Below are 27,064 nucleotides of genomic sequence, written 5' to 3'. Positions count from 1 at the left end.
GAGTTTTTATTGTTCCTCTGCCATTCTAATGATCTCAGATCTGTCCTTGTCACTTATCTCTTGTCTCCAAAGAGATATCAGCATTTCGGGCCATTTATTACAAGCATCAACTGTTGAACTTGTACAAGAGCTAAGGGCATACCATTTAACACACCGCTGACACTTTCATGCTTAGAGCAATAGAAATTAACTATCTGCACCGTGCTACTCCTGCTACGTACAACAATGATTTTCAAACTCCTTATTTCCCATGGAAAGGGAAAATACACCACCTAGCTAAGAGAGACTCTGGAACTGAACAAAGACCCCAATTCTTTCCCCAGAGCTTCCACAGATTTCTTTGAAGACCATCATCAAGGTTCTCCAAACAGTTAGCAGCCTCAGTTTTCTTCAAATACTAAACAAATTATGGATATGTACAATATCTGGACTGCATGGCTGGTGAGCCCCTGGCCCAGGGTGCCCAGAGAAGCTGTGGCTGCCCCATCCCTGGAGGGGTTCAAGGCCAGGTTGGACGGGGCTTGGAGCAACCTGGGCTGGTGGGAGGTGTCCCTGCCCAGGGCAGGGGGTGGCACGGGGTGGGCTTTAAGGTCCCTTCCCACCCAAACCAGTCTGTGATTTATGATAATATATGAAAATGAATTCACTAGTGTTTATGAAATGCTGGAGAGTGCCTCAAAGAGAAAGAGTGCATCATAGACACATCAACTACTTAACCACGCACATTAGGGGGGGGAAAGACGCAGCCGAATCCCAGTAAGAACTGCAATCTTTCATACACACCCAAGAGAAAAAAAAGCATCACAAAGAAAGCCTCCAGCAAGACAGCTGTGGTCAGGCCTTTGGACGAACCATAGGCAGAAGGAATCATGAAGGACTGGGAGTTGTCATGGACTGGTATTAACTTCAGCCATGCAAAGCAAGCTGTAAAGCTTCCCTGCTACAGCTGGACTTGAAGAAAACCAAATCTGCAACTTGCACTCCCACAGCAGCTGCGGATCCCACACAACCTACGGCTGCCTTTACTCACAGCCTCTGTCAGAAATGGGGAGGGAGGGAAAGGGGGAAGATTAACTGCACAAGAGAGTGCACAAATCATTCCTTTTCAGAGTAGGACACAAAATATATTTATTTGTTTCTCTATGAAATATTTAAAAATATTCCTCCCGTAATATATATTTTTACAAACCTGTAATAGTTTTGGCAGAAATCTCAAGCCCTGCCAAGAAAGCTATTTGGACTGAATCCTTAAAGAGAGGGAAAAATCAATTGCTGCTGTAAATGATGGTGTATTTCAGTGAGCATAGATTTAATATTGGGTAAGACTCCACTGATATTTCAAGAGAAATAAACAACAGCAGACAAGTTATTTACAAATGTGTTTCAGAGAGATAGCTTGCTCCAGTTCTTCACTGAAGCGATCTGCCATCAGCGAGCGGGGCCCTCACCTTCTCCCTCAATCACTTTGCTTCTCTCCTCTTCCTCCAGATCTGGGCCTCTTTTCAGCTCCTCTTTTACTTTCACGTCTTCCAAGGCAGTTTCGATAGCCATGACATCCCCGAGAGACTTCTGATCCTCTGTTTTATGTCTTCTGGGCTGACTCCTTTTTCTGTGAGACCTAGAAGTACAAAAGTGTGATTTGACATAAAAGAACGGCCTTCAATATATAAAACGATCACCGACTTAAAAAGCGGAATACAAAACAAAAGGATCTTCTTTGGAGAGAAAACACAAGGTAGCTAACAATAGCTACAGGGCAAAACAGATATCTGAAAGGAAACAGATGAACCTTGCCTAACGCAACACTTAAGATCCATTCACAGCAGCCATTAATTGTCCCGATTTCTTGACGAGCTTTTTCCTACCATTACTAATGTAAGCTCACGAGCTGCAGTTAGAATGATTTTAATTGTATTGTAAATCTATTTTGCTTGTATTTCAAAATACAGTTGAAAACTTGTTATAAATCTTCCTTTCATCCTCTGCCTCCGTTCTATTGTTTCTTTTCATTCTGTACGTGCTTCCCTTTGGCGAACTGCTGGAAGTCTGCAAAGCATCATCTTCCAGCTCTGAAAAACTACCCAGCACTGCCAGTTTCTAAAACCAGAGTAGAATGAATACATAAAGCATAATCAATAGGCAGTCTATAGTTTTTCAGTAGTATAATTCACAGGGTCCAAGGCCTATGAAGAAGTCTAACTAAAAAAACCTGCAATATTAAGATGATCAGACTACTACCACCAAGCCAACAGCAATGCTGTTCTTTCTAAAGAGTCAACGCCACTAAGACAAAGAGATTACAGTAGACACAATGCAAAGAAAAATGCAAATTCAGAAGTCAGGACAATGTCTTTTGGTCAGGAACCAAGCACCCACACAGCCACGCACTCACTCCCCACCTCTCAAGGGGAACGGGGAGGGAAATCAGGAAGAACAACAGCCAGAAAACTTTTAGGTTGGGACAGAGACGGTTGAACAGGTGAAGGAAAGAGGAAAGAATAAAAAGCGAAAGCCATAAGCAAAGGAAACCCACTCGCCATCTCCCCCAGGCAGCCCAACGCCCAGCCAGTCTCCAAGTAACAGCCACCTTGGAAGCCACCCCCTCTTCTTCCTCTACACCAGTTTTTATTGCTCAGCGTAACGTTTTAAGGTATAGAATATCCCTTTGGCCACTTTGAGTTGGCTGTCCCAGCCATGTCCCCTCCCAGTCTCCCTCCCGCCCCCAGGCCACTCACTGGGCAGAGTGGGGAAAAGATCAAGCCTTGACCCCGGGCAAGCATCGCTCCGCAAGAGCCAGAACCTCGGTGCTTTATCAGCACTGTTGTACCCACAAACCCCAAACATGGCCCCGTGGGCTGCTACGAAGAAAGTTAACTCCATCCCAGCCAGACCCAGTAGAATTATTTTATTTTTTTTACAGGATCTATCAAATAGCTCCTTGAATGTTGGGTTTAAGTCTAACAAGCTCTCAAAAGAGACTGATACAGAGACCTGCAATTTTTATACCATTTTTAGCATGCAGAGATTTTTTTTTTGAAAACAGCATTTTCCATATGGCCTCCCTGTTCCAGGCCCTTGCCTCTACCATGGTGTAACAAACTGTAAAATGCAATCGCACTCCATTCATCGGCCCAAAATGCTAGAAAAGCTGAAATTCAGCTTCCCAGAAGAAGCTTCAGAGCCCGGAAACTCAGCTACTAATTAGATTTGGAATACAATGAAGAGCCCTTAATCAGGTAACCAACAAAGAAGGAAGAAAAAAATCCAACCAGAGATGAATGATTAATAGAAAAGAAAGCTGATCCATATGCCAGGTGATTTATAATTGCTAGACTCTAACCATATGGTAGCCCCTCCAAGCAGAGATGTTAAACTTCGCACCTGCAAGACATTCATTAGCAGGAACACACAGCTGAACTCAGAAGGATCAACTTTTCTCTTCACCCTTCTCCGAAGTACACGCCACCTCCTCTGTGTGGGAAAAGCAAGGTGGGAGGAGGAGATAAACCTGTAAGACTTCTCCGTTGCAGCTGGAACTTTCCATAGTTGGTGAAGAAAGCATCGGAGGAGAATCAAGTGTTACAAGCTATTTTTAGGTAAGTGTGTGTTTATTCCCGTGGTGTAGAAATGTCAGGCAAAAATTAAATCACAGAGTTTTACTCACAGTAGATAAAAAAGATCTTTTTGCAGTGCCCTTCTCACTCTGAAGCTGTGGGAAAATGGAGAGGCAGAAAGCACATCATTTAAAGAAACTGTGCTTCCAGAACCACAAGCTGAAGGCTGTACGTTCCCAGAGTGAAGATGTTCTGTATCTGACATAAGTCGCGTACCAGAAATGGGCTTTTTGTGGACTACACTAAAACAGTCTCTCGCTGAAGCCATAAAGTAAACAAAGTTGAGTTTTTCAAGGTAACTAAGTATGAATGACCTTAGAGAAGAAATAACATATCTCCCTGCAGAGTTTAAAAGCTACGTTTTCCAAGAGAGCTGGCAAAAAAGCGCAGCGTTTGTACTCTTCGAAGAACAGACCACAAAGTGACTTAAATAAGTAGATACAACTGTGAAGAGGTTTGGGCAGAGGTGAATCCCATTTTTCCAGTAAAGTCCATCCTGCTGAGAACAGTCAGTCTTCAAGTAAAATTATGTCTTTCCAAAACATAAGCGTAAGAGAGAGACTACTGCTAAGCAGTATTCAACAGCTTCAAACCTGCTTCAGGATAATACTGAAATAATCTCGGAAGCAATGAATGGATAAGGAAAAAAAAAAGCATAAGGATGCTTTGCAGTAGCTCAGGTTAAGAAAGAGGCTTCTCTGCTAAGCAGAGGAAAAATAATCCTTGGTGTTCATGCAGTACCTTACGCTGTGCAAATATTACATATAAGTAACCCTTCATAGCCATAAGCTATTAAAGAGGTTTCCAGATGTGGAAGAAAAAGATCCAGGGACCCACTGGAGTTCACAGTGACTGCCCATGGGGCAGAAATCACACCTTCTGACTCTGAGACTACACTGCTTTCCCTGAAGCTCACTGTAGAAGAAATCGTTGAAAACGTTTTAGAAATAAACCCTCTGGAGTGGAAGATCAGTTATCTGCCCAAATACCCTATTTGTTATATCTTTTGGAGCATGGGTTTACTGGGGAACAAACTTTCCCATTTCAGCATTTGTAAAATAATAGACAAATCATTTCACGTAGAAAAGGCAAGACACGGGACCACCAGCCCAATGCAACAGCGGGTGACTGGAAACTCCTGGAAGACAATAAACACTAGTGCTAGAGAGAGACAGACACTCTTACTAGTATGTTAGCTTTTTCTTTGCTAGAATGCCTAAATAAATCAGCTATCATCACATTTTTAGGTCAATAGTTTTTAAACTCTTTCTCAAGGTCGCTATCAAAGATAACCCGAGAATCCTAAAGTCTATTTAAAGCTTTTTTCCTGGATATCAAAGAATTGCTATTGGAACTGAAATTACAAGCGGAATACTGCATCTGGATGAAGAGGCACAACTTCCAGACACTGCCAACACTCACACCAGAAATTCAACAAACACTAGATGAGAGCAGGAGGAGATAAACGTGCCACACTGCAGGCACTTCGTCTAACAGGCAGCGCAGGAATGAGAGCGATGTAAAGAAGGGTGAGGGAGCATATGGAAGGGCACACACTTCACATCTGCGTACACTAAAGCCCTATGATAATTCAGTTTCCTCGAATATAGAGTTTCTTTCTTCAAGCTCGGTGTCCGAAGGGAAGTTCTCCCATTGGCAGCCCATGTCTAAAACACTCTAGTTCCATTCCACCTTCTGGAGACAGCAGCAGCGTTTTCCGAACTACCTGCTTTGGTGACCAGTTACCTTTATCCACAACCAGTTAATCATTATGCATCACTACTAATTCAGTAGATTAACTGCACACTCAAGAACGGAAAACCAGAACAGGGATGAGATGACATAACTGAGGTTCTCTAGTGATGCAAGAGGAAATCTTGGAAAACTACGCAAAACCGAGATGAATTCTGCGAAACCTTGACACCCGAGGGTTTTCTGTGCCCTTTTTCAAGGAAGCAGACATGAAATAACTAACCGAAAAAGGAACACACTTTCAGAGTTACTATTTTAAGAAACTTGACAGGAAAGAGAATGAAGTAATTTAAGTTGATGAGGGAAGGCACGTACCGGTGTTTGTTGTCCTCTTCCTCATCTCCTATCCTATAAAGCAAGATTCCAACAGTAAAAGGTTAGAATGCCAAATTTTCAATTCACGCATGCTGTAGCACACAAAACCCACAAACTTGTAGGAAATTAATACAGATATCAAAGAAAGCCCAAAAAGGCATGCATAAAATCCCTTTTGCAATTGATGGGGTTTTTTTAACTTCTGCTTTTTGATAAGTGAAGCTCTAAATGTTTACTATAGATTTTTTGTCTTCCAGGATAAGAGATGAGATGTGAGGGGGCACACAGTGTCCTACTTTCAGAGAACATGTGCTTCTATAATATTTAAAGGCAGCAGAACAATGAGAAGCGCATTAGCCCAGAAAAAATACAAGAGGAATTGGAAAACCAAAACCTATCCTAAACTAAGAATTATAGCATTTAAAATCTTAGCAATTAAAATCAAACACAGTGCTCAGACACAACATTTGTTTGTTGTTTTTTTTTTTTTTTTCCCTCTTTACCTGCGAAGCAATTTAGCCTTCAACTCTGCCTTTGTCTCATTCCAGGCATCTAGTTCTGGACTAGTCAGGGCTGTAGGTTTCATATGGTCCAGGACAGTAATGTCTTTTCCTTGTTTCCATAAATCGTAACGTTCTGGTTGCAGAACCCTCACAAAGACATCCATGGAAATCTTCACCATGTCCTTGCGGCAAGTACACTGCAAGAGAGATCCAGACACCAACGTCACATCAGATCACAGCAATGCTTTGACTTTTCGTCAGCCGAGTTTGCCTTTCTCCAGAGGCAAACTAACGCTCTACTGGTTTTGTCCGTAAAGCCTGTGGTGGGTTACTGCAGTACAGGTTTGCACTGGCGCACAGGGGGGTGTCTCAGCGGAATGGAAAGCGTTGACTCTACCTGCCCTCGGCAAAACCAGAGAGCACAAGCTGCCACACTCTCGGAGGGCAGTTCGAGACTCTGTTCCCAAGAATATTCTTCTCCGTCTAAGCCCATCGACCAAGCTAAACCTTTCTGGTGACTGACCCCCAGCATACTCTCATCTCCTGCCTTACAGTCTCTAGACAGTAATAACTTTGGCCAATGTAGACCAGGTCTGAGTCTGATCTCAAACCTACGTTCCCTCCATTAGCCAGACTCTTGTGGAGTTTCTCAGGCTGAAAAGAGATTATTAGTATCACTTCATAACAGAAAAAAGCCTTAAAGGAACAAAAGACTAACCCAGTGAACAAAGCAGTTAAACTTCATAATTATACATCATGACGTTGCACATAAATCCTTCACAGGAGCGTACAGAAATAAAAAAGGCTACAACAATAACTACATTCTGCATCTAAACCACATATGCCTAAGCCAAAGAAAATGTGCATTATTCATTTCAACTAGCATACGGTCATTAAAATTAACCTCTGGAATTACACCCCTGCCATCATACACGCCTATAGAAAGACAACTTACAGGTTTTTTACTTGGACATCCATTTGCTCTGATGAAGCACAGCACTGACAGACCATGTCCAGCAAGAGGATTCTCACCCAGGACACACATATCAGCCCGAATGAGCACCTAGTCTTCATCAACTTTTAACCCAGAAGAAGGTGCGGGACTGAAAAGGACACCGCGATACGCCAGCGCCCGCCTGAGGCTGCAGCTTTGCAGTTGTATGTGGAAAGCTGAGCCCCCTTTAGTTCTGCGCTAAGGTGCAAAGCTTTGCTTGCTGTGCGCTGGCACTGAATTGCTTTTCGGCTTCGAGTGGAGGATGGGAGAATTAGAGTCACTTTGCAGGACTTTTTTTTTCACCCTTCTTCCACACCTTTTCAAAACTACTCTATCCTTTCTCTTAGCAGAAATGCATGAAATTAAACTCGCTTGTCCCCTCTCTCCTTTCATTTTTCACTACCATTATTAAAAGATTTATGGCCCCAGTTAAGAAGCCACTGAATGAGAGAGAAGAGAGTCCTTCTGTACCCCTCCTGGCCGTCCCACTTCCCTCCCAACTCCTGATGTTCGTTTTGCAGAGCACGCTGGCTGCCTTCTGCTCTGCTCTGCCTGGGAGAGCCGCAATAACCCCAGCACGCTGAGTGGGAAGGAGTATTTATGGACAGGCACTTTCAGGAAAACTCAATTCATTTAATGAAAAATAGCGCAGGACAGAAAGGCTGGAAATGCAATTTGGCCGAAGACCGGCAGGAGCACAGATGGTACTCATGCTTCAAATTCCTGGCCAGGCAGAAGCTTCTCACCGGCACCTCCATCAATACTGGCTTAAGGGATTTGTATTGAGCAGATTTTCAATCACTTTTCCTAAAGAAATTTTAAAAGCACCTGTGCGCTGCTACGAAAAGGAATACAGAAGAGCATCCCACAGCACACACCATCAATGAGCTATGGAGATTGACCTCCTCTGCCTTTACAGACTATGAAAAATGGCTTAAAAGGAGATCAGTCCACTTTCCGATCCTAACCTAGAACCAACACGCTGCTGCACGCAGATGTCAATGCCTTCAAATCAAGTGGTGCAAATCCCGAGTCAGACGGGTCTAAAGGTCTCCAGCCACCGCCAGCTTAAGAGTCTCACAAAAACACGAAGTATACGCAGCTTATCGAGAAACCACATACAGAGCTATCTGGATGCTGTTCAGGGGGATGGCACTGGGCTGCAATCACAGCGTACCACACCACCAGAAACCTGCCGTGGCCAAGTTCATTTCTTTACACAAATCTAACGTGATGGATGTTTATATTTCAATTTTAATTTAATTTTATTGCTTTCACACTAGAAACCATGAATAATTTACAAAGCTTCTTTCCTTTGGGGCTCCTTCTGAACCACGCAGTTGTATTTCCTCAGCTGCTGCACTTGTGTCACATTCACGTTCCCGTAATGGCCAGGGTATTTTCCCACACCCTTCCCTCTGACACTGCTTAATACAGCAGACGCTTCCAGTACAAGTACAAGAGGGAATGTGCGTGTGTGTGATGGCTGGGAGAGGGAGGAGAAAGTGGGTACAGAAGGGCAAGAAATTTCCTTTGCAATTAATTACCTGCCGTATTCCATTACAGCAGGTCAAAAATAGCAAGCTTGTGTTTCCCTGTCAACAGTATCCATTTCCACCTATTGCCTCCGCTTCCATATACGGTCATATTTCTTTCAAAGCATTTAATTGTGGTCATAAACACACGTATTTCCTAGGAGACACTATGCCTACGCCCCCGCCGCTGCCTCTCCCCATCCTCATTGCTGCAGAACACGTCCTTCCATATTCTGTTTTCCCCTCTCAAATTCTAACACTTTCATATTCCATTATAGAACTTCATAGAAACACAAAAAATAAAAGTTACGTGCCTACACTGAAACACCCCCACTAAGGCGAGATATGAAACCTCATTTCCTTTATATGAGGCAAAACCGAACCATGAAGCCCCGATCCAGGTACTCACAGGACTCCCACGTACCAGTAAACCTGCGAAAGATTTAAGAGCGATGGGGTCACCCAAAGCACAGACCGTGACTAAACGGCAACATGAAGGATACGCCTGTCAGGTCAAAATGACAGCTGAGAAATGTAAGGAACTCTGAGATCTAATCAAATATCTTCATGTCTCTGCCCTATGGTCGCCCACTTGGTAGCCAGACCAGGAACAGCGAGGCTGCCAGAGCGACAGAATAAACAGAACAAACAACAGAATATTCATAACCAGGATGTCCAAGGGTCAACTGCAAGTTCTGAAAATGGGTGTGGGAAAAACCAAAACAAAAATCAAACCAGTTTTAGGGTTACAAGGGATGTGAGACCCAGAACTGCAAGAAGCCAAGAGGAGCCTCCGTATTCACCAAATCCGCAGGAACTTAATTAGTTCCATTTTCTGAAGGCTTTTCCTGGCCTTATCTCTCCTTTTTCATAAGCTAATGACCTTGTTCATCATACAGGATAAGAACATGCAAAGGCAACTTACAATCTAAGCATATACGAAAATACTATGAGGAAATACACCCAGTGAACGCTTTTCAAACACAGAAACCCAACATTCTTCCTCTATTTATTATTTTATTATCTGCTACTCAAGTTGGAGACTGTGGCAAAATATCCGACCACACCAGGAACCCTGTCTCATCAATTATAACTCAAAGACCTATAGTGGGAAATTTGTGGCTACTGAATGCGTAACCGTTATCTTATTTGCAATTTTTTTAAAATAAAAACACTAATAGGTCTATATAAAATAACAGCCAAATAAAAAGACTGTCTCCTTGCAGTAATAAAATGAAATTATATATAGAAAAATGCAGCCCCATTCAACCTCAACCCTCAGTGTCATTTTTGTAAGGATATTTCCCTCACTTCCAAGATATTAACACTAAACTGAACCCATCTGTTCCATAACATATAAAAAGTTAATGTAAAATAACCCTTCTCCTTAAGTAGAAACAGTCACAAAAATGATGTATGTAAATTGGCACCTCTGGTTCTCCTGGAAAAGCCCCTCACATTTAGATGAGATCGGGGCCCTCTGCGCAGCTGTGTAAGACTCAGTTGGCCTCCCGCTTTGCCTTAATGGAAATTTAAATGTAAGAAAAGCCAACACGCTCAAAGTTGAAGTTCTTGCAGCTATTATGCCACCGTTAAATGCCAGACCACAATCTTTGCTTAAAGCTTTTCTATCCGCTTTTTCGTAACAATGAAGCCTAAAAGCAAGTTACTGGGAAAGAAAGACGTTCAAAAGGCAGATAAAAAATTCTTGCCGTATATTCCAGGAACACGTATTGCTGACGCAGACAGCTATCCTGAACTCCTCTCCATAAATTCCCTGGACAAGGTATAAAGTTCAAGCTGTTGGGAGAAACACCAAGTCCTCCCAGTACAATACTCCTAAACAGCTATCCAGTTTGTTACCGGATTACAGACGTCTTACTTGAGACCTAGTTACCCAGTACGACAGAACAAACCCGTCTGGGCTCCGGGTTAATCTTCCTTCCACTCAGCCCAAGGCTCCGTTTCCGCTGGGACCCTGGACATCGACGCCAACGCTGACAGCCAAGGCTTCAAACGTGACAAAGGCACGCAAATGGCAAAGTGCCTGAAAGAGGAGTGGCAGATATTCCACAAGCAAATGAGGAGTTAAAACTGAGGAGAAGAACATAAAATGGATAGTTTGTGTGTTTAATGGTTGGTAGTTGAAAGCTTGTGGGAAAGAAGATGAGTCTTGACCCCCTGTTTCTAGCGTAATTACCAGCATTGCCCTAAGTCTCAACAACAAACCAGTTCATTAGGAAACCCACTGGAAATCCTCTACAGAGTTTCATAAACAAAACAATTAGGTGAAGATTTCCAAGGCCTCCCCCGGTCCCCGGCTGCAGGGCACGCTGTCTGTGAGCTTCCTTAACTTGCTTCCTCAGCTTCCGTGCCGGTTTCTGTGGGCAGAGGAGTCGGGCAAGTGGCGTTAGCTGGGGAGTCAGATTTACCCCGCTCCTCTCCATTCTGAACAAGGATTGTGGTTCAAGATATAAAATGCTATGTGACATGCTTTGTTTTAGGCAAATAAAATAACAACCTATCCCAACTGGCATCAGGCTTCTGCTGATACGTCACATAGAGATTATTTCTTCTTTTTTTTTTTTTTTTTCTTTTTTGGCAAAGCTATTTTGCAACCTCTGCCAGAATTCTTTTTTATCTTTGCCTATTCTGTAGACCGCACCTGTAAGGATGCCGACGACTCCCGAATCTATCTCAAATAAACGCAATCCTCATTGCTGCAAGACAAACACCACCACAGCGCGGGGCGGGGGGAGGATCACCTCGGGGGGGGTCCCGAGGTCCGTGTCTCTGATAAGGCTGAAAGAGCACAGAAGGGAATTCAGTGCTCCCGGCAGCACGCCAGGCGGGGGGGTTCAATGAAGAACCAGTCCTGTTTTGACAGACTCATTCCAGCACCAGGGATAAACAAAATAAGACTTTTATCCAGTGGTTATGATGTAGCGAACATCATTCTGAGCTTATCCCAAGGTATTATTTCTTCTGCATCACAAGACTTGCGGTGGGTGAGAGAAGCCCACCAGCGCGCTCTCTGGGCGGCAGACAGCGTGTCACTTCAGCAGGTCACGCGTGAAGCAAGCAGCGAGCACGAACCGACGCGGCGTGGGGAAGATCTACAGCTCTGAAGTGACAGCCCCACGAGACAACTCTTGCTAAGTGACTAAAGTTATCCTTTTATCCTCCTGTTTGATCGTCTGCTTTTTATTCATTTCTTTTAAAAAGCAAAGCGAACGCTGTGCTGGGTTACACACCCGTAAACCAAGAGATGAAGTAGTAAAATCCACCATTTTGTATCCCTTGTCTGTGTACGACAACCGAGATCTACAGGCAGTTTGCAGAAACATGAATAATTACATTTGGTGCAATATGAAGTGTCGGTGTCTAAAGTGACAGCGCAAGATTTGCTTCTAGCGCACAATGAAATTCTTTCCCCTGCTAATAACAAGTGTTCTTCAGTAACATTTTTCAAAAGGATACGAAGCTGAAATACATTTTTTGCAACTCCAAATGTTACAACTTAGAACGAAGGGAGGGTTGATGTATAAATAAAGGAGGCAAGATGTTCCGCCTTGCTGAGGAAACAGCAATCGAGACCCCTCTGCAAAACTGCACACCAAATACAGCGCTTCTGTCTCTTCCCTGGAATAATCTAGGCCCACCTGCAGGTATTTCGGAAGCAGTGACAGAGCCTGGTGAGCACCGAGCAGGAGCAAGATGTGAATCCTGATGGCTGAGATTAGGAAGCGCCCAGCTCTGAGCCACCCCAGGAAAACCCTGAAACCGCTCACTGCCACCAGGGAAGCAAGCTGGAAGAAAATTAGAAGCATGACTATCAGGAAAGGCAAATAATGAAGTAAAATGGAGCTGAAAAAAAAATAAATAAAAGAGGCTGTTAATAAGCAATCTATTCTCAATGCTCTATAATAAATAGTGGGCTTTATTTTTAAAGTGTTCTTCATGCACAAAGCGAAGAGGCAGAAGGGTGAAAAACGTTGTCGAGGCAAAAGGAATCTCTGTGGAGGACATCAAAAGGAAAGTACCTGACGGGAAAGCGTAATGTCAATTCACAACTACTTAAACTTCTACACTGCCTTTCAGAGTCCACCGTTTCCGCAATTCAGAACAGAACACACTATTTAGTTATTTATTCCTAGGTGGAAGTACGCCTGCTCTGCTTTCCTCCTGTCTGCGCTCCCATGTGTCACCCCTGAAGCAATCGTGACGGAGCAGCACCAGCTGGACAGGAACGCACAATGCTACGGCAGCTTTTAAGAGGGATTTTTGATGGCCTTGCCACACCAGCATCCCCAAAGCCAGATGACCCTTAAGCCTCCGCTCTGACACATGAATGATTGGGGCTGGGAGACTTTATCAGGGACTCCCGGGTGACAGAGAAGCCGAACGAATAAGCTGCAGGGAGCACATTCTTCACATCGCTATTTACTGCGGCCACAAAGCACACCACAACCTCCGCGCTATAAATCACAGGGTTAGCGAGGCAGGGAGAGAATGGGAGACTGTCAACGCGGCAGCACCAGGACAGCACGGGCTCGGGGCGGCTTTCCACCCCAGAGAGCCGGCAGGTTCCGTCACAGGCTCCTGGAGAGCCACCCTGAGCTGGCAAAGTCATTACTAAGCAGCATTCAAAAAGTCAAGAACAGCATGCTTTACACCTTGCAGTAATTAACCTAATGTAAATTAGGCTGAGTAGCAGAAAAAGGACTAGTCTGTTTAAAAAAAATCTGTGTTAAAAAAACCAGATCCTTCCCAGTTCAGCGCTCCAAGTGTTACCCCAAACACTGAGCAGAGAAGGAGGCTGAGCTGCCTGAAGACACCTGCCCCAAGGCAGAAACGTCCCATTTGCTGTCCTTAACGGTTTATCATTACATTCTGGACGTAGTCCCTCAGATGCCCCTTCTCAAGGGCAGGACATCCAGAAGGGATAGGCAAGATCACAGCATCACAGACTGGTTTGGGTGGGAAGGGACCTTAAAGCCCACCCAGTGGCACCCCCTGCCCTGGGCAGGGACACCTCCCACCAGCCCAGGTTGCTCCAAGCCCCGTCCAACCTGGCCTTGAACCCCTCCAGGGATGGGGCAGCCACAGCTTCTCTGGGCACCCTGGGCCAGGGGCTCACCACCCTCAGAGTGAAAAACTTCTTCCCAATATCTCATCCCAATCTCCCCTCTTTCAGTATAAAACCCTTCCCCCTCGTCCCATGGCTCCCCTCCCTGCTCCAGAGTCCCTCTCCAGCTTTCCTGGAGCCCCTTGAGGGCCTGGAAGGGGCTGGAAGGTCTCCCCGGAGCCTTCTCTTCTCCAGGCTGAACCCCCCCAGCTCTCTCAGCCTGTCCCCACAGCAGAGGGGCTCCAGCCCTCCCGGCATCTCCGGGGCCTCCTCAGGCTCCCAGCAGGTTCCTGCTTAGCGCTCATCCATCCGCACGGACGTCTGTCGTTGGGTGCAGCTCCAGCCGGGCATCCCAAGGACTGAAATCCTGGAAACCCCCAGGGTGTATTTTTTCTGCTGACAGAAATATAATTGTCCTTTCTTCATTAACAAAAATGATGACAAGCAACCTCCCAATCAGTACTTCTGAAGAGGATCTCGGAAGAGGGCTGAGAAAACAAAACTCCAGACAGTTTCACAAAAATAACTGTCTCCTCTCCATCTTAGCATGAAAAATACTGTAAAAATTCCTCTTTATTGCACAGAATCAGTGCTTTGTTGAGAGTAAGGTATTAGGGATGTTTACAAATAATAGAAGAAAATAAGTAAAAAAAAAAAGGTGGAAGATTTTGTACAAGAGCAATTTTGAATCTGTCTGACAAAAATAAACTATGGAAATGCAATTCCATAATAGACTTTTTTATGCATTCTAAGTTTAAAAGGTCTCATTAGAGTCAGTTAAGGTATACATGCAAAGTAATGCAAAAATGCAATTCTGATTTCCCTTACTTCAAAGACCAATTTTACAATATTACCACAGAGCTTCTGCAAAAACCCCATGAATTTCATTTTCTTGGAAAATAAGGACATCTTTTAAGAGACAATCTGCTACTAACACCTGAACAGTAAGAAGTAAGCTGCAATTTTACAAGGAAAATTATATGCTAGACAACTTTAAATCACAAATACTCCAAATGTAAATGTGAGATCTGTTATTCCAATATTACAACAAAAAAAAAATGTGAGGAGAGGGTTCAGAAGCAATAAACTATGTAAAAGACTGAGATCCAAAAGGCACCTCTCTTGAAGACGCCTTTGTATATCGGTAAAATCCAAACAGAGGAGTCTTTTGTGTCCTCCCCTTCTCCCCCGCGGAAGGACGGAGCAGCAGAGCGGGACCGAGCGGCGCCGGAGCAGAGGGTGTGCGGGAATACTGCGCGGGAGGAGACAAGTTACTTATTTCAGAACTAAAAATGTAGGATTTGGGAAGGAAGGGCAACTTGACCCCATTTTATATTGAGATAGATAATTCCAGCACTCTCTCTGGAGTAAACAGGAGATAAAATGAAGGTATGAAAATGTCAACCGATAGTAACACAGATGTTACCATCCAGGAGTGTCTGCTATTAATATAAACGAAAGTGCAAGAAACTGTTCCCCTCCCATCCACTTATTTCCAGTCCAGTTTGCAAAAGAAATAGAAAAGCCGACCTGTGAGGTACACGTGAATGTCTTGTAAAATTGTACACTCTGAAAGTGTCTTTTTGAAACCAGGAGACTTAGAGGGCACCTCGACTTCAGGAAGGACACTTTACTGAAACACTTGGGTTTAAAACGGTTGTTTAGTCAAATGCACAGCTATTAAGACCCTGTGTCCATTGATGGTTGCCTCCAAGAGTTTTCAGGAACAAAGTGAATCAAACCAGTAACGCAGAAAGGAACCGCAGGCTCAGGTAGCAAAACAAAAAGAAGAAAAACCCTGATGGTAAGGAGTGAAAATTACCATTCACAGCCTTTCACTCGCCAGGCCTTCTTCAACAACCAAATCGAAAAAAAACAACCGCGACGAAGAGTTAATGGAAGACAAACGACTGAAGAACTCCAACTATGGATTGCAAAGGAAAATATTTCTCCCTAATTTTCTAGGCTCTGCCTATGCAGGTAAACATTAACTACAGTATATAGAAATAAAACCACCCCTACTCAAATGTATTTTTTGACCAGTAATGTTCAGGTCTAAAGCAGAGTATTTGCATTACAGCTGACTCCTGAAGTATTGTGCCAGGATTTCCAAAGCTACGAAAAACCCTTTTAACTCATTTCTTCTTGATCTTTTTTTTTTTACTTTGCACAGTCTGACAGATTGATTCTCATGTTAGTCAAACAGGACTGCATCTTAAGGAAAAAAAAAAAGAAAAAAAAAGGCATTCCCTGCCAGATTTTGATCTCCCCGAAGAATACTGAAATGAATTCCCATCACGTATTTGGAAAGACCTAGTGACAGCACACCGGGATTATCTATGGGAGCCCCAAGATGAACTGAAGGTCTCTCTCCCACCCATAGACAAGAGGGACAGATGTGCTGTTCCTGCTGAGCGTTTCCCACAGATCAGGTGGAACAGGAAAGCTGTGGTTGGCCTCAAAGTCACCTTGACTGGAACGAAGTCAGCTGCAACACAAGGTTCCTTGAGGACAGATGGAGACACTTACACTGACAATAAATGGGATAACAGTTACAGAGCTGTTAATTCTTACACTTCTGGGCACAATGTCCAGCTGTAGGCAAGACATCTATTTCCCAGTGGTGCACCACCATATAATTAAAGACGTGAAGTAAAGGAGAATGTTATACCCTTCCTCTGAACCTAAGGAGATTGACATTTGCTAAGAATAGAGAGTAATCAGTCCTGAGGATTTATACACATCATGAGAGATGACATGAATTTTGTCTGTCACATACCAGCACTCAGCACTGAGGCTGGAGGAGCAATTATTAGAGGGACCAGCAAATCGGGGCTGGCACCTGCTGTAATTAAAAAGCTCAAACAAGACCAGGGCAAACCTAGAGATGAACCAAAGAATTCTGCTGAACGTTTGTGGTAACACATGTGCCAAAAGCCACCAGCTCTCAAATGGCCCACCTGAGCCATCTGGCACAGATGAAGGCACAAATGTATCTCTGTGTATTGGCCCTATATTTAGTTAATAAAGAAGTTCTGGTCAGTATGTTCTTACAATAAGAGGCTAAGTGTCAGCAACAGTTACAACCTCCTTCTAAAGACATGAAGCCCAGCATCATGCCCTAGTTACTGCTATACATACACCCTTCCAGTTCCTTCTCATTAACTTCTCCTAAGCAGTTCTGAAAGAGACTCCAAAACCTCTCACTAGCTTCTCAAAAAGCTGGTTTATTCACTTGGGTATTCACCAAACCAATTTCCACTTGAATTTTTAAGCACCTGTAAATCCTGGTTACAAGTTTACACAGATACAAGCATATTTACCCACTATCAGTTTCCTCCAAAACTCCGCTGCCATTGCTTTTTATTCCACCAGTGCTGATCCTTATTCTACGATTAGAGCAGAACCAATGTCTACGAAGTTGATCTTTAAGCTTCAGCCTGGTTATTATGTGGTTTTTATAGCCTCGGCAGGTTCTGCTGTGGTTAGCAGAACATCTCCTCCATCTGGCAGGCAATTAGCACGGCTCTGTCTATGTTTCTCCGAGGTGAGCCATTACCTTCCTGCGCGAGCTCTCTCTTACGTTACGCTGTTGACATCTATCACTCTCAGTAGAGCGGAATCCAAATTTCATCCCCAGGATGATGTCCAGGAGAACGTTACAACTAGCTAATTTTGAACCTTACCTTGTCACCAATCTCCTGGGTACTGGTAGGACAAGCTATCCGCATTGCTAACCTGAGGAAAGGAGACGGATCGCCTTCCAGCCGACGGCTCCGGCACGGTAAGAGTGTGAACATGCAGAGTGCCACCCAGTCGAGAGCTTCCAAGAACTTTATAAACGAGTATGTGACAAGAAAAAAAAACCCTGCTCTGATGTGGGCAAGGCTAATCTAATTGTCCCTGAGAGCACAGAAATCAATATACCTATTTTTAAAATTTAGTAAACCTGCAGTAGTTAACCAAAAAATCACACACTCCAGGATGTCTCTCTCCACAAACGTGCGGGCAGCTCGAGTGCACACACTCTGCTGATATTTCATTAAGTCCCTGTTTAACTTAAAATGAGATTTAAACAAACCTTTTGCCCTTACAGTGTAACAGCATTCACACCTCATCTGGAAGCCGACAGTAAGGTATCAAAGGGTTAATTAACATGTATGCAGTGCGTGGTTTAGGCAATATTAAATGGAAATCTCTGAACAGACAAGTGTCACCGAGTGCAATGGAAATAAATTGGGCGTCTCCTTCCACACTTCAACTTTCTCTCCCTAGGTTTGCTCACAGCTCTCTATGCTGCTTGTTCAGTAATTTCACGCTACACTGCTTAACAATGTAAGCATGGAGGCTCAATCTAAAACTGCACTTCCCAAATGTCACTTGTTTGTGAACACATGGCTGAACCCAAAATTGCTTTTAATATTAGAGTGGTGCCTGCTGGCACTGCTGTAGTTAAGGGTCTGTCAGAATTTCCATGATAAACCCCATTTTCTGGGGTATAATACCATGACCATTTGCTACAGATAAACCTGGTATACAAGGTCACAGCAGACAAACATGATTTTTAAAATTTTCAAACCAAGTTTGCTTGGCTATTTTTGCATTTAAGACACTTAACGCTGTTTTGAGGCCTCTTAACGGTTCTGGGTTTTTCTTACCATCCCTTTAACTCCAGAACAAACTCAAAGGCACAACTCCACTCCACCCGGCCCCGGAGCCACGGCTACTGCCACGGAGTCTGGGCTACGGCCTCGGTGGGACACAAAGGGATTACAAACACCAACGGAGGGTTCACTATTGAACTATTGCTGGGGACAGAGAAGACAAATACATAACTTTTCAGCATGAGGATTTTTCTGTTGCCATTACTAGCAATTTAGAGGTGTCACCCCACTGGCACAGTGAGTTGGTGTATTTTATATTTCATGGCATATTTCATTTTTATATTTCATGGCCCAGCCATTAGCACGCCCACCAGAGGATCCTTTTATACCACTGTAGTTGCAGAAATTAAATAATAAAATCTATTTCTTTATTTTAGAAAAGGAGAGAGCTCGAAGGCCAAATCTGTTGGCTAACCGTGGAGTCCTTTAAACTGTGGGCTGAGCATTACCTGAAAAAAACCAACAAGACAGACACTTTCAGGAACCCGATGGGCTGAGCTTGCTTTCCGTGGGATGAGCTGCTCAGGCAACAATTATTGTGGCATTGGATAGTCAAAGACGGCCTGCCTGCAGTTGCTGAGAGGGGGATATAGAATACCAAAGACGGGAAAAATCAGGAAAAAAGGTCCTCTGGGGTGACAACCATCTTCCTTTTCTAGTTGGGTTAATGATGTTCCCTTATTAAAAAGGAAAAATAGGAAGAAACAGCATGGGGTCTTTTTGTGATTCTGTAAGCTCCCTTGAAGCCTGCAGTGCCAGCGCTGGCACTAGCCTCCAGAAACAAAAAAAAGAAAGGGACTCACATTAGTCACAAAGCGGCCACTCAGGCTGATTAACACACAACTTTGATCGCTACTGAATATAATTCTGTGCAGAAAGTTTCAGCTCAAAAATGACCGAAGGCATTACAGCGAAAAGGTGTCAGGTTGAAGAGGGGGCTGCCAAGGACCGCAGGATCCCAGGGCCACCATTCAGTAATCATCTACCGTTTACTGCTCTCAGAATATAAACCGTTGCAAAGGAAAACCAGACATCACCACGTCGTTCCACAGACCGAGACACAGATGTGCGTGCAGTCCACTTTGAACAGACTTGGTTTTGTCCAGAAGAAAGCGTTAGGATGCATTACAAAAGCTACAGAGTTAAGTTGAGCTGACAAGAAAAATGAGCGAAGGAGATATTATAAATGCTATTCTACAGTGAAAACTAAGTTTGCCTCTCTGGAAAGGAACATCTGGGGCAATTTTCAAACGCTACCCCCTCTGTAATCATTTATCCTTTCCCCAAAGACTACGTAGAACTGAGCCCCAATTTAAAAATTCACAGATCCTATGGAATCAGTCATGCTGATCAGTTACACTTCACACTTACAAACAAGAGAATGCAATACGCGTGCTGTCATGAAAACCGTCACTGACTTCAGAACTGTCAAAAGTAACAAAACATCCAAGAAATTCGCCCCAACGAGAAATAGTCACACAAAGTCACTTCAGCATGACTCTCCTCTTCAAACTTAAGTGAGTGAGTAGATTAGAGAAATTCAGATATTTTCAGAAGGTTATCACCACAGTCTTATTAAAACTTAAAAGTATTTCCAGCTTATTCCTTCCCCTTCAGTGTGTACCTAATGAATTGTATTCAGTTACATCACTCACCTTATTCACTGTGAAATGCAGTCTGGATGCATCAGAAAACAAATCCTAACTTACTAGTCCCAAAACCACCTCTTCACAAGGTGTACGGACCATCTAGCATTTGAGAAAGTCATTACTATGCCCTCAAAATAACACAAATTATCAACAGGCATAAAACAGCAACACGGCAAAATGAAAGAGCACATTGCCGAAACAAAGGCACTTTCCATTTTGCTCCTAAGGTTATGTCTCCCGTTCGTTCCTTTGTATTTCGTGAGCGGTTTGAAATAACCCTTCATCCCAACAGACACCTACCTGCGTTGCCATTTTTCCATAGTCAATCCATCGCAAAGTGGCAAAGTTGGTCGACTCAGCACAGTTGAAGCCATGATTGAAGCCAGCGTGGTAACCATAAGGAAACGTAATCATGAACTCTCCAGCTTCTTGGGTGATCTGAAAAACAGAAAGGAAGAGGTACCCCACACATCAGTTGAAGTAGCAGCTTGAGAACAGAGACCTATAAAAAAATTCCCTGGTTAAATCTCTCTCAACTGGAGTCTAGGCAGAATAGTCACTGCCAACTCTTGGCTAAACCCAAAACAATTTCTTGTTAACTGCAGAAACTCTGAAGTATTTCTACTAAGGAAAAAAGACAGTTCAATGGATGGAAGGGGCCACAAGAACTGAACTATTTAGACTCACAGGCTCCAGTTACAAAAAGGGTCGCAGGGTGCAACATTCCAAAAGATCAATAAATCTTTAGATAGTGACCACTTCAGCTCACGGTAAGTCCAAACCTGCACTCCCACCACCACGCTAGTGGAGCCAAGGAAACTGGATTTCCCTCCTCGCACGCACTCTACATTGCGGGCTCCTACCAAAGTATGTTACTTTTCACTGCATCTCTTTCCCCACTCACATTTATCTGTCTCACTCCCGTTTGTTCACCCGTAAGTCATACAACCTAAAAATTACAGCCCACCATTCATCTACTTAATTAAAATTAAAACAACACTAAGCATTACGGACATTATTAATATAAGGTTTAAAAACCCTGAAGATGACAGCTGTAATCAGAGGTCAATCAATTTGCGATGCTTCTAGAAAACTCTCTTTTTAAATCTTATGCAAAGAAGACATTGGGGAAAAAAGCAATTTAATTGTTGCAGTATAGCACAGATCCTAAGAGCAACTCGTGGTGATACAACGCGCTTGGAGCAATCCTGCCACTCCAGCTCTCCGAGCAAGCATGCGACAGCACCTCCCTTCTAGGGATTAGGAAAGAGGCAAAATTTGACCTTCCCTGTCTTTCCAACCCAGAAGCGCTGACAGACCTTTCCTAGCAGTCACATGCCAAACATCTCCATCGGGATTCCTTCCCACCAGCCCTAACTCACACCAGAGCAGGTCAGAGCCTGCAGAGATTTCACAGAACTCGCACCAAGGATGGGTCCAAACAGAAAATGTAAACAGACATTAGCAGAATAATTAAAAAAAAAAAAAAGAAAGAATAAAAACTGGTGTGATAATCCAAGAAGCTTCTGCAGTATTTCGGGATGAGAGGCGCTGAAGTCCAGCCTGTACCCAGCCTCACGGAGCATTCTCCCACCCAGCCCCCTCCATAAATCAAAGCAGAGTGGTAGATTGCTAACTTCAGAAGACGGAAAGATTATGTTTCTGTCAGGAAATCTACATCCTGGTGTCTTCATTTCAAGCCCACAGTGTATGTCCTCCATGTCACTGCTGTCAACATTATCCGTACAATAAATTAGAAAGCACTCAAGATGATGGATAGGCCATGCAGAAAAGTAATAACTATTGAAGGAAAGGCAGCACAAACTGCCACTCATGGAGAAAGCCCTAAATTTACTGACTTCTGCAAGCTCTTGAAGAATAAATGGAGAAATCAATAGGAGATTACAGAAATACACATTTTTAATTATTAAAAAGCCCTAGTATTGATCTGTTTCTTTTTTTCTAGAAGTAAATACCATTATAGAGATTTATAAATGCGTGCCTATTCACTTCATTGAAATCTGCCAAGACTGTAGATGAAGGGATCCTATCTCTGTTTCTAAAGAAAGACGGCACACTTTCACTGTTTCTGAATAATAGCGATCCTCCTTCAAAAGCTACTATTTCAGGACAGGAGGTATTCAGATATAGGCTGCTCCGACTGAAGAGATCTCCTCCTCCTTTTTACACTTAAAAACATCCTTCCAGGGAGCGCCACAGAGGAGAGAGAAGCTGTCGTAAAAAACACACTCCCCCCACACTCCATAAATCAGGACTGGGAATTACATTTAAGTAACGCGTTAATAATCCCCCTTCCTTTAAAAGGTTTGGGTGTGACAGTAACACAGTCCTCTGGGTGTACATTGGTCTCCTCTATGTTTTTTGTAAGAAACAGGGAGACAAGAATCAGATTCTTAGCTTTCAGATAGCGCGTATTTTAAAGGCTTCTACGTACACTCAGTATGAAGGAGACACCAGACATCAATCTGCAAAAAACCTTCATGTCACAAATCACAGTGGGAAGATTCATAGTGGGAAGCCCAGCTAAGCAGGAAGAGACTTTTCCCCAAGCAATAAATTACAAACCCCCTTATTTAAACCACTTTGTACTCCATCCCTATCACCGTACAGCTCAGTAAAGCTGACTTGGGATTAGCCTGGGAGGAAAGTTTTCCTCTGTTGCCTGTTTACAAACTCCTTTGCTGCTCTCGGTTGGTTATTGATCAGAAATCACTTAGTGTATAATTACTAGTCAGATAGATGGAAAAGCAAACATATAACAATGTATTACTCTGGAGAAAAATATGCCCACCCACAACATTCAAACATTTGAAGTCCTGCAAGAATTGCCGTCGCTTTCTGCCCTCTGGCAGAGCCCAGAGCGCTGCCCGAGCACGCTGCTGGAACGAAACGGCAGAAATTAATTCCCATTTCCGATTCTCCTCCATTCCGCAGGACGACTGCATGTCACCAGAGGATCGCATGGCAAACTTCATTTAGAACAGCTAGTGTGCACCAACGGGTACTTTTTAAATCATTATTTCGAGCCTCTCTAGATAAGCAACGCGTGCTTTTCAGGCTCTGTTCAGCAACTACTGCACCACTCGGCTTCTGGCTAAAGCAACTTCACCAGGAAAACACTGCGAGAAGTATCAAGACAGCGTTCAACTGATACTGAAGCAGAAAGAAGCATAAGAAATCCTTAAACTTCACAGTTCAGGCCAATAAATAAAGATAAGGTCAGACAGATTTTTCAGGAGCTTGCACTGGCTACAGTTTTTGTACTCTTTTCTGAGGATGGTCAGGATAGAGAATCCCTTTTATCCTCTATCAAAAGTCATTTCTCAGAGGGGCATCTATGCACTAAACTGAGATGCATCCCATATTCCAATCCCCACATCCACTTTCCTGAAAGTTGTAAAGCGAAAATCCTCACAAAAAAAAAAAATCAGATCCCACAATTAGGTATTTTTGTTACTATTTTCAACCATGTGTAGCAGGTAGCTGCGTTTTCACCCTTGGGATCTAGGTTCCACAGATAGAATTACAAGAAAAACAGTTTGTTGCTCTCTATGAACAATTTAATATCAACCCTCATGCGCAAGCTAGGCCAAGTCTGGCCACCCGTCTTGAATCATAAGCACCACATTTCTTCGTGCAAGCCTCCCCTGCACTGACAGCAAGCTCATCTGACAAGGCAGATGATCACACTTCAAATTTCATTCATCATAGCCTTCCACTAGGAAAAATGAAACAGTCTCCGGAGCAGTAAATTGAATGAATTCATAGTTTTGATGCTACAAAAAGAGCCAAGATCTTTTACTTCCATCTCAAGGAATACCCAGGCTCATCAAATAGATGCTACACTGTCTCAGGTGGACTAACTCTAGCGAAAACACGCTGAAAAAGATCAGAACTTGAGAGTTCTTTCTTAGAAAAAGATGGCCATAATATCTACAGATGGTGATGCAAAGGGGATGGGGAAAAGATGCAATCAGTTACAATCAGGGGTTCTTTGATGCTTCCCCTTGGAGTTCAGAGTCCTGGTGCCTCCAGCTCAATCCCGTTCCCCACATCCAAAGGCTGTCCTTGGCCATTCCGGCAGGACGGGCTCTGTGTGACTGATGCTGCACAGATACTAAAGCCATGGTAAGCATGCTTGGCTGAGGAGATTTACTTCTTGCAAGAAGACTTTAAGAATAAGCATATTAAAACGATCATACCAAATAAACATGACCTCTCATTTCAAATAAGAGGACTTAAGAGTTTTGTGGACCCTTGCTGGTTTCGCGTAAAAAGAACGCTTACACAACAGAGAAGCATCACGCCTAACTCCAGATTTTTTGGTTCATACTGGATGCAGGAGAAGAAAAGTCTGCGTTCAGGAATTACCAATGAGTTATGCTGCCTATTGATAAGCCACTGCATTAGAGTTTGCCCCTCTGCCTGGAGAGGGTCCCGAATTGACAACAGTAGTTCTAGCGAGAGCTTTTATGAAGAGAAGCACTTCACAGAAAGTGTCTTAGCCAAACCACAAATCCTCATTTACAGGCAGACACCTGGTATAAACCGATAGGATACATTTAGCATAATAATGCATTTAGAAATTAAGCAAATTGCTCCCCAGCGGCTTGCAATGAATTATTTCCTTAAAAGAGGGGTGCTGTGCTTTGTGCACCTTGACAACTGGCCGGTCTCTTCAACGCATCCTTTGTACGTACCCGGTCAAAAGGAATGCCGTACTTCTTCAAGATCGAGGGTGAAATGAGGGTCATCTTGTGACGGAGGAAAGCATCACATCCCTGAGAGCTTCCTGGAAAAAATCCTGTAGAGACATTAAAAAGAGGAGTCTCACTAGAGGAACATTATATCCAATCATTATTTAAGCAGAGACAAGCTGACAAAACGAAAACCTGCCTCAATACTTTATAGAGATCAAAAACAATAGGCATACGACTGAAGGTGTCAGTAATTAGCACATCCCTCATTGTTTAAAATACCAGATAAATTTTGTGACAGAAACTTGTACGTTGAGCGTCTAAGTCTTCTACGTGTGGGAATACGCAGCTTGGCCAAAATCTCATCAAAACACTAGCAAATTAAGAAACAGAACCTGTCTGTCTCAAGTTCTGGCGAGTACCCTGAGCCCTGAGACACCCTTTGGCCGAATACGGACAAGGAAAGAGTGACAAACACACACCACCTCCTCCAAACACTGCTCGGTCCTTTCTACACCTCCTCTGAGGGGCAGCTATATCATTCCTGGAAAAGGTACACAACTCGTAAGATTCCAGACCAACCTGCCCTACATACCACTCCTAAAGGGAAAAAATGAGCATAATAATATTCAGTCGAAAGAAAGAAAGGAAACAAAACGTATCCATCACAAGGAAGGAGGGACACTCATTCACCGGCCACAGTGGTCACTAACGAGTCTGGCAGAGACTCTATGATCTGACTCAACATCTCAGCGCGATGGAGCGTGAAGTTCTACCATAGCTACAAGATCCACGCTGAGCCATTAAAACAAGTCACAAATAACTAAAAATACTAGCATTGTGGTAAAAACTGAACAAACCCCTTGATGCCAGCGCTTCGCTCCCAGAAGTGTCAGCTAAAGCAACGTAACACCATTTTGTTCGTGACCACATGTTCCGCTCCAAGTGGGTGATTCAATAGCAGATTATGTGTTTATAGGGATTGAAAAACATCACCATTTAGGAAAATAAATAACCCAGGCTCTGGAAACAAAACTAATTGATGAGACATAATGGACGGGGTTTCAGAAAGTGAAAAGGATTACTGGATTCCAGGTTTTCTTATATTTTCGTACTAAAAGCATTTCAATTAAAATTATGACTGCCTGCTATCCAGCCTGTCGTCCCTCTCTGCAGTTCCTCTTTTTAATGCACAGTTTAAGTGGCTCTCATTAAAGCTACTAATAAAGAAGCACATTTTAAGTGATTAGCACCAATAACATGGCAACACATTAACATTCTCTCCATGGGCTCCGCGGCTCTCCCAGTGAGCCCATTTACAGCTCAGCTATTCATTTTCCATATTAATTGCACACTCATTTCTCCACAGTAAACTTCTTCACAGTATAGACCCCCGGTGCCCAGGACAGGGAGGGTGCCCGAGCAGCAATACTGCTTCGTTGTAGCTTCAAAACATCACCCATCCCAACTTCCAAAAGGCACTAAGCAAGAGAAAACCATAATAAAGACGAGATCATTGATAATTTGCTTCTGGTGTATACACTGCCAACCGTCAACGTGTCTCACAAACTGATCATCAGCAAATACAAGTTACAAAGGACAAGAGACTTAGTACTACTGATGTCAGACTTTGGTGCGGTATTTCAGACTCTACAGAACACACGTCATCGGGATTTATCGCCTTTTACAAAGCCTGGCAAATGACTAAACGGAACTGTAGCTTTGAAATGCAACATTTCTGAACAGCAATTTTCAATATTATTTGGTTTTAGGGATCATGGCTCTCAGTGTGCAGAAAAACAATACTACCATGCCCTAGGACATTTATACCCATTTATTCTACATTTATCCTACACGACCAGTTGCTCCCTTCAACGTCGTCCCCCCCCCCATTTTCATTCAAGTATGGAACAGTCAATAGAATGTCAGACTGTCAGCATGCAATGTCATTACTATGAATTTGCTTACTTTCTGGAAAAACAGTATCAGAACTTTTTTTTATTTTGCATCAGAATACACTTTCCCAGATTTTCCTGCCTGCTTCTGCCACGCTAACTTCAACAACAGATTTAAATTATTAAAGTATGCTCCACTGAAGATGAAACACATAGATTTTGAGTTAATTATTCTGGGACAGGAGCTTTTTTTAGCTGGGCAGTGCCTAGAACATTTGCAAGTGAACAAAAATAGCA

At 43.3% G+C, this 27,064-nt stretch overlaps 1 protein-coding gene across 4 annotated transcripts in view; it reads right to left on the bottom strand.

Moving 5' to 3' along the window:
* The window catches only part of KDM4B (lysine demethylase 4B), a 93,289-nt gene that overhangs the window by 30,056 nt on the left and 36,169 nt on the right, over nt 1-27,064 (bottom strand). For 3 of the 4 annotated variants that reach the window (XM_054181707.1, XM_054181706.1, XM_054181708.1), the window contains exons 7-11: nt 24,876-24,979; nt 20,455-20,592; nt 6,185-6,381; nt 5,682-5,714; nt 1,449-1,618 (exon numbers count right to left, since the gene is read on the bottom strand). In XM_054181707.1, coding sequence (XP_054037682.1) covers nt 1,449-1,618; nt 5,682-5,714; nt 6,185-6,381; nt 20,455-20,592; nt 24,876-24,979 — 642 coding nt within the window. The remainder of the gene's footprint in view (nt 1-1,448; nt 1,619-5,681; nt 5,715-6,184; nt 6,382-20,454; nt 20,593-24,875; nt 24,980-27,064) is intronic. The other variant, XM_054181709.1, reaches the window with a different exon arrangement.

Source organism: Rissa tridactyla, chromosome 22, assembly GCF_028500815.1.
Source record: "Rissa tridactyla isolate bRisTri1 chromosome 22, bRisTri1.patW.cur.20221130, whole genome shotgun sequence".
NCBI classification, from domain to species: domain Eukaryota; kingdom Metazoa; phylum Chordata; class Aves; order Charadriiformes; family Laridae; genus Rissa; species Rissa tridactyla.
The sequence above is the reverse complement of the archived record's forward strand: the minus strand, read 5'-3'. Positions and strand labels throughout refer to the sequence as shown.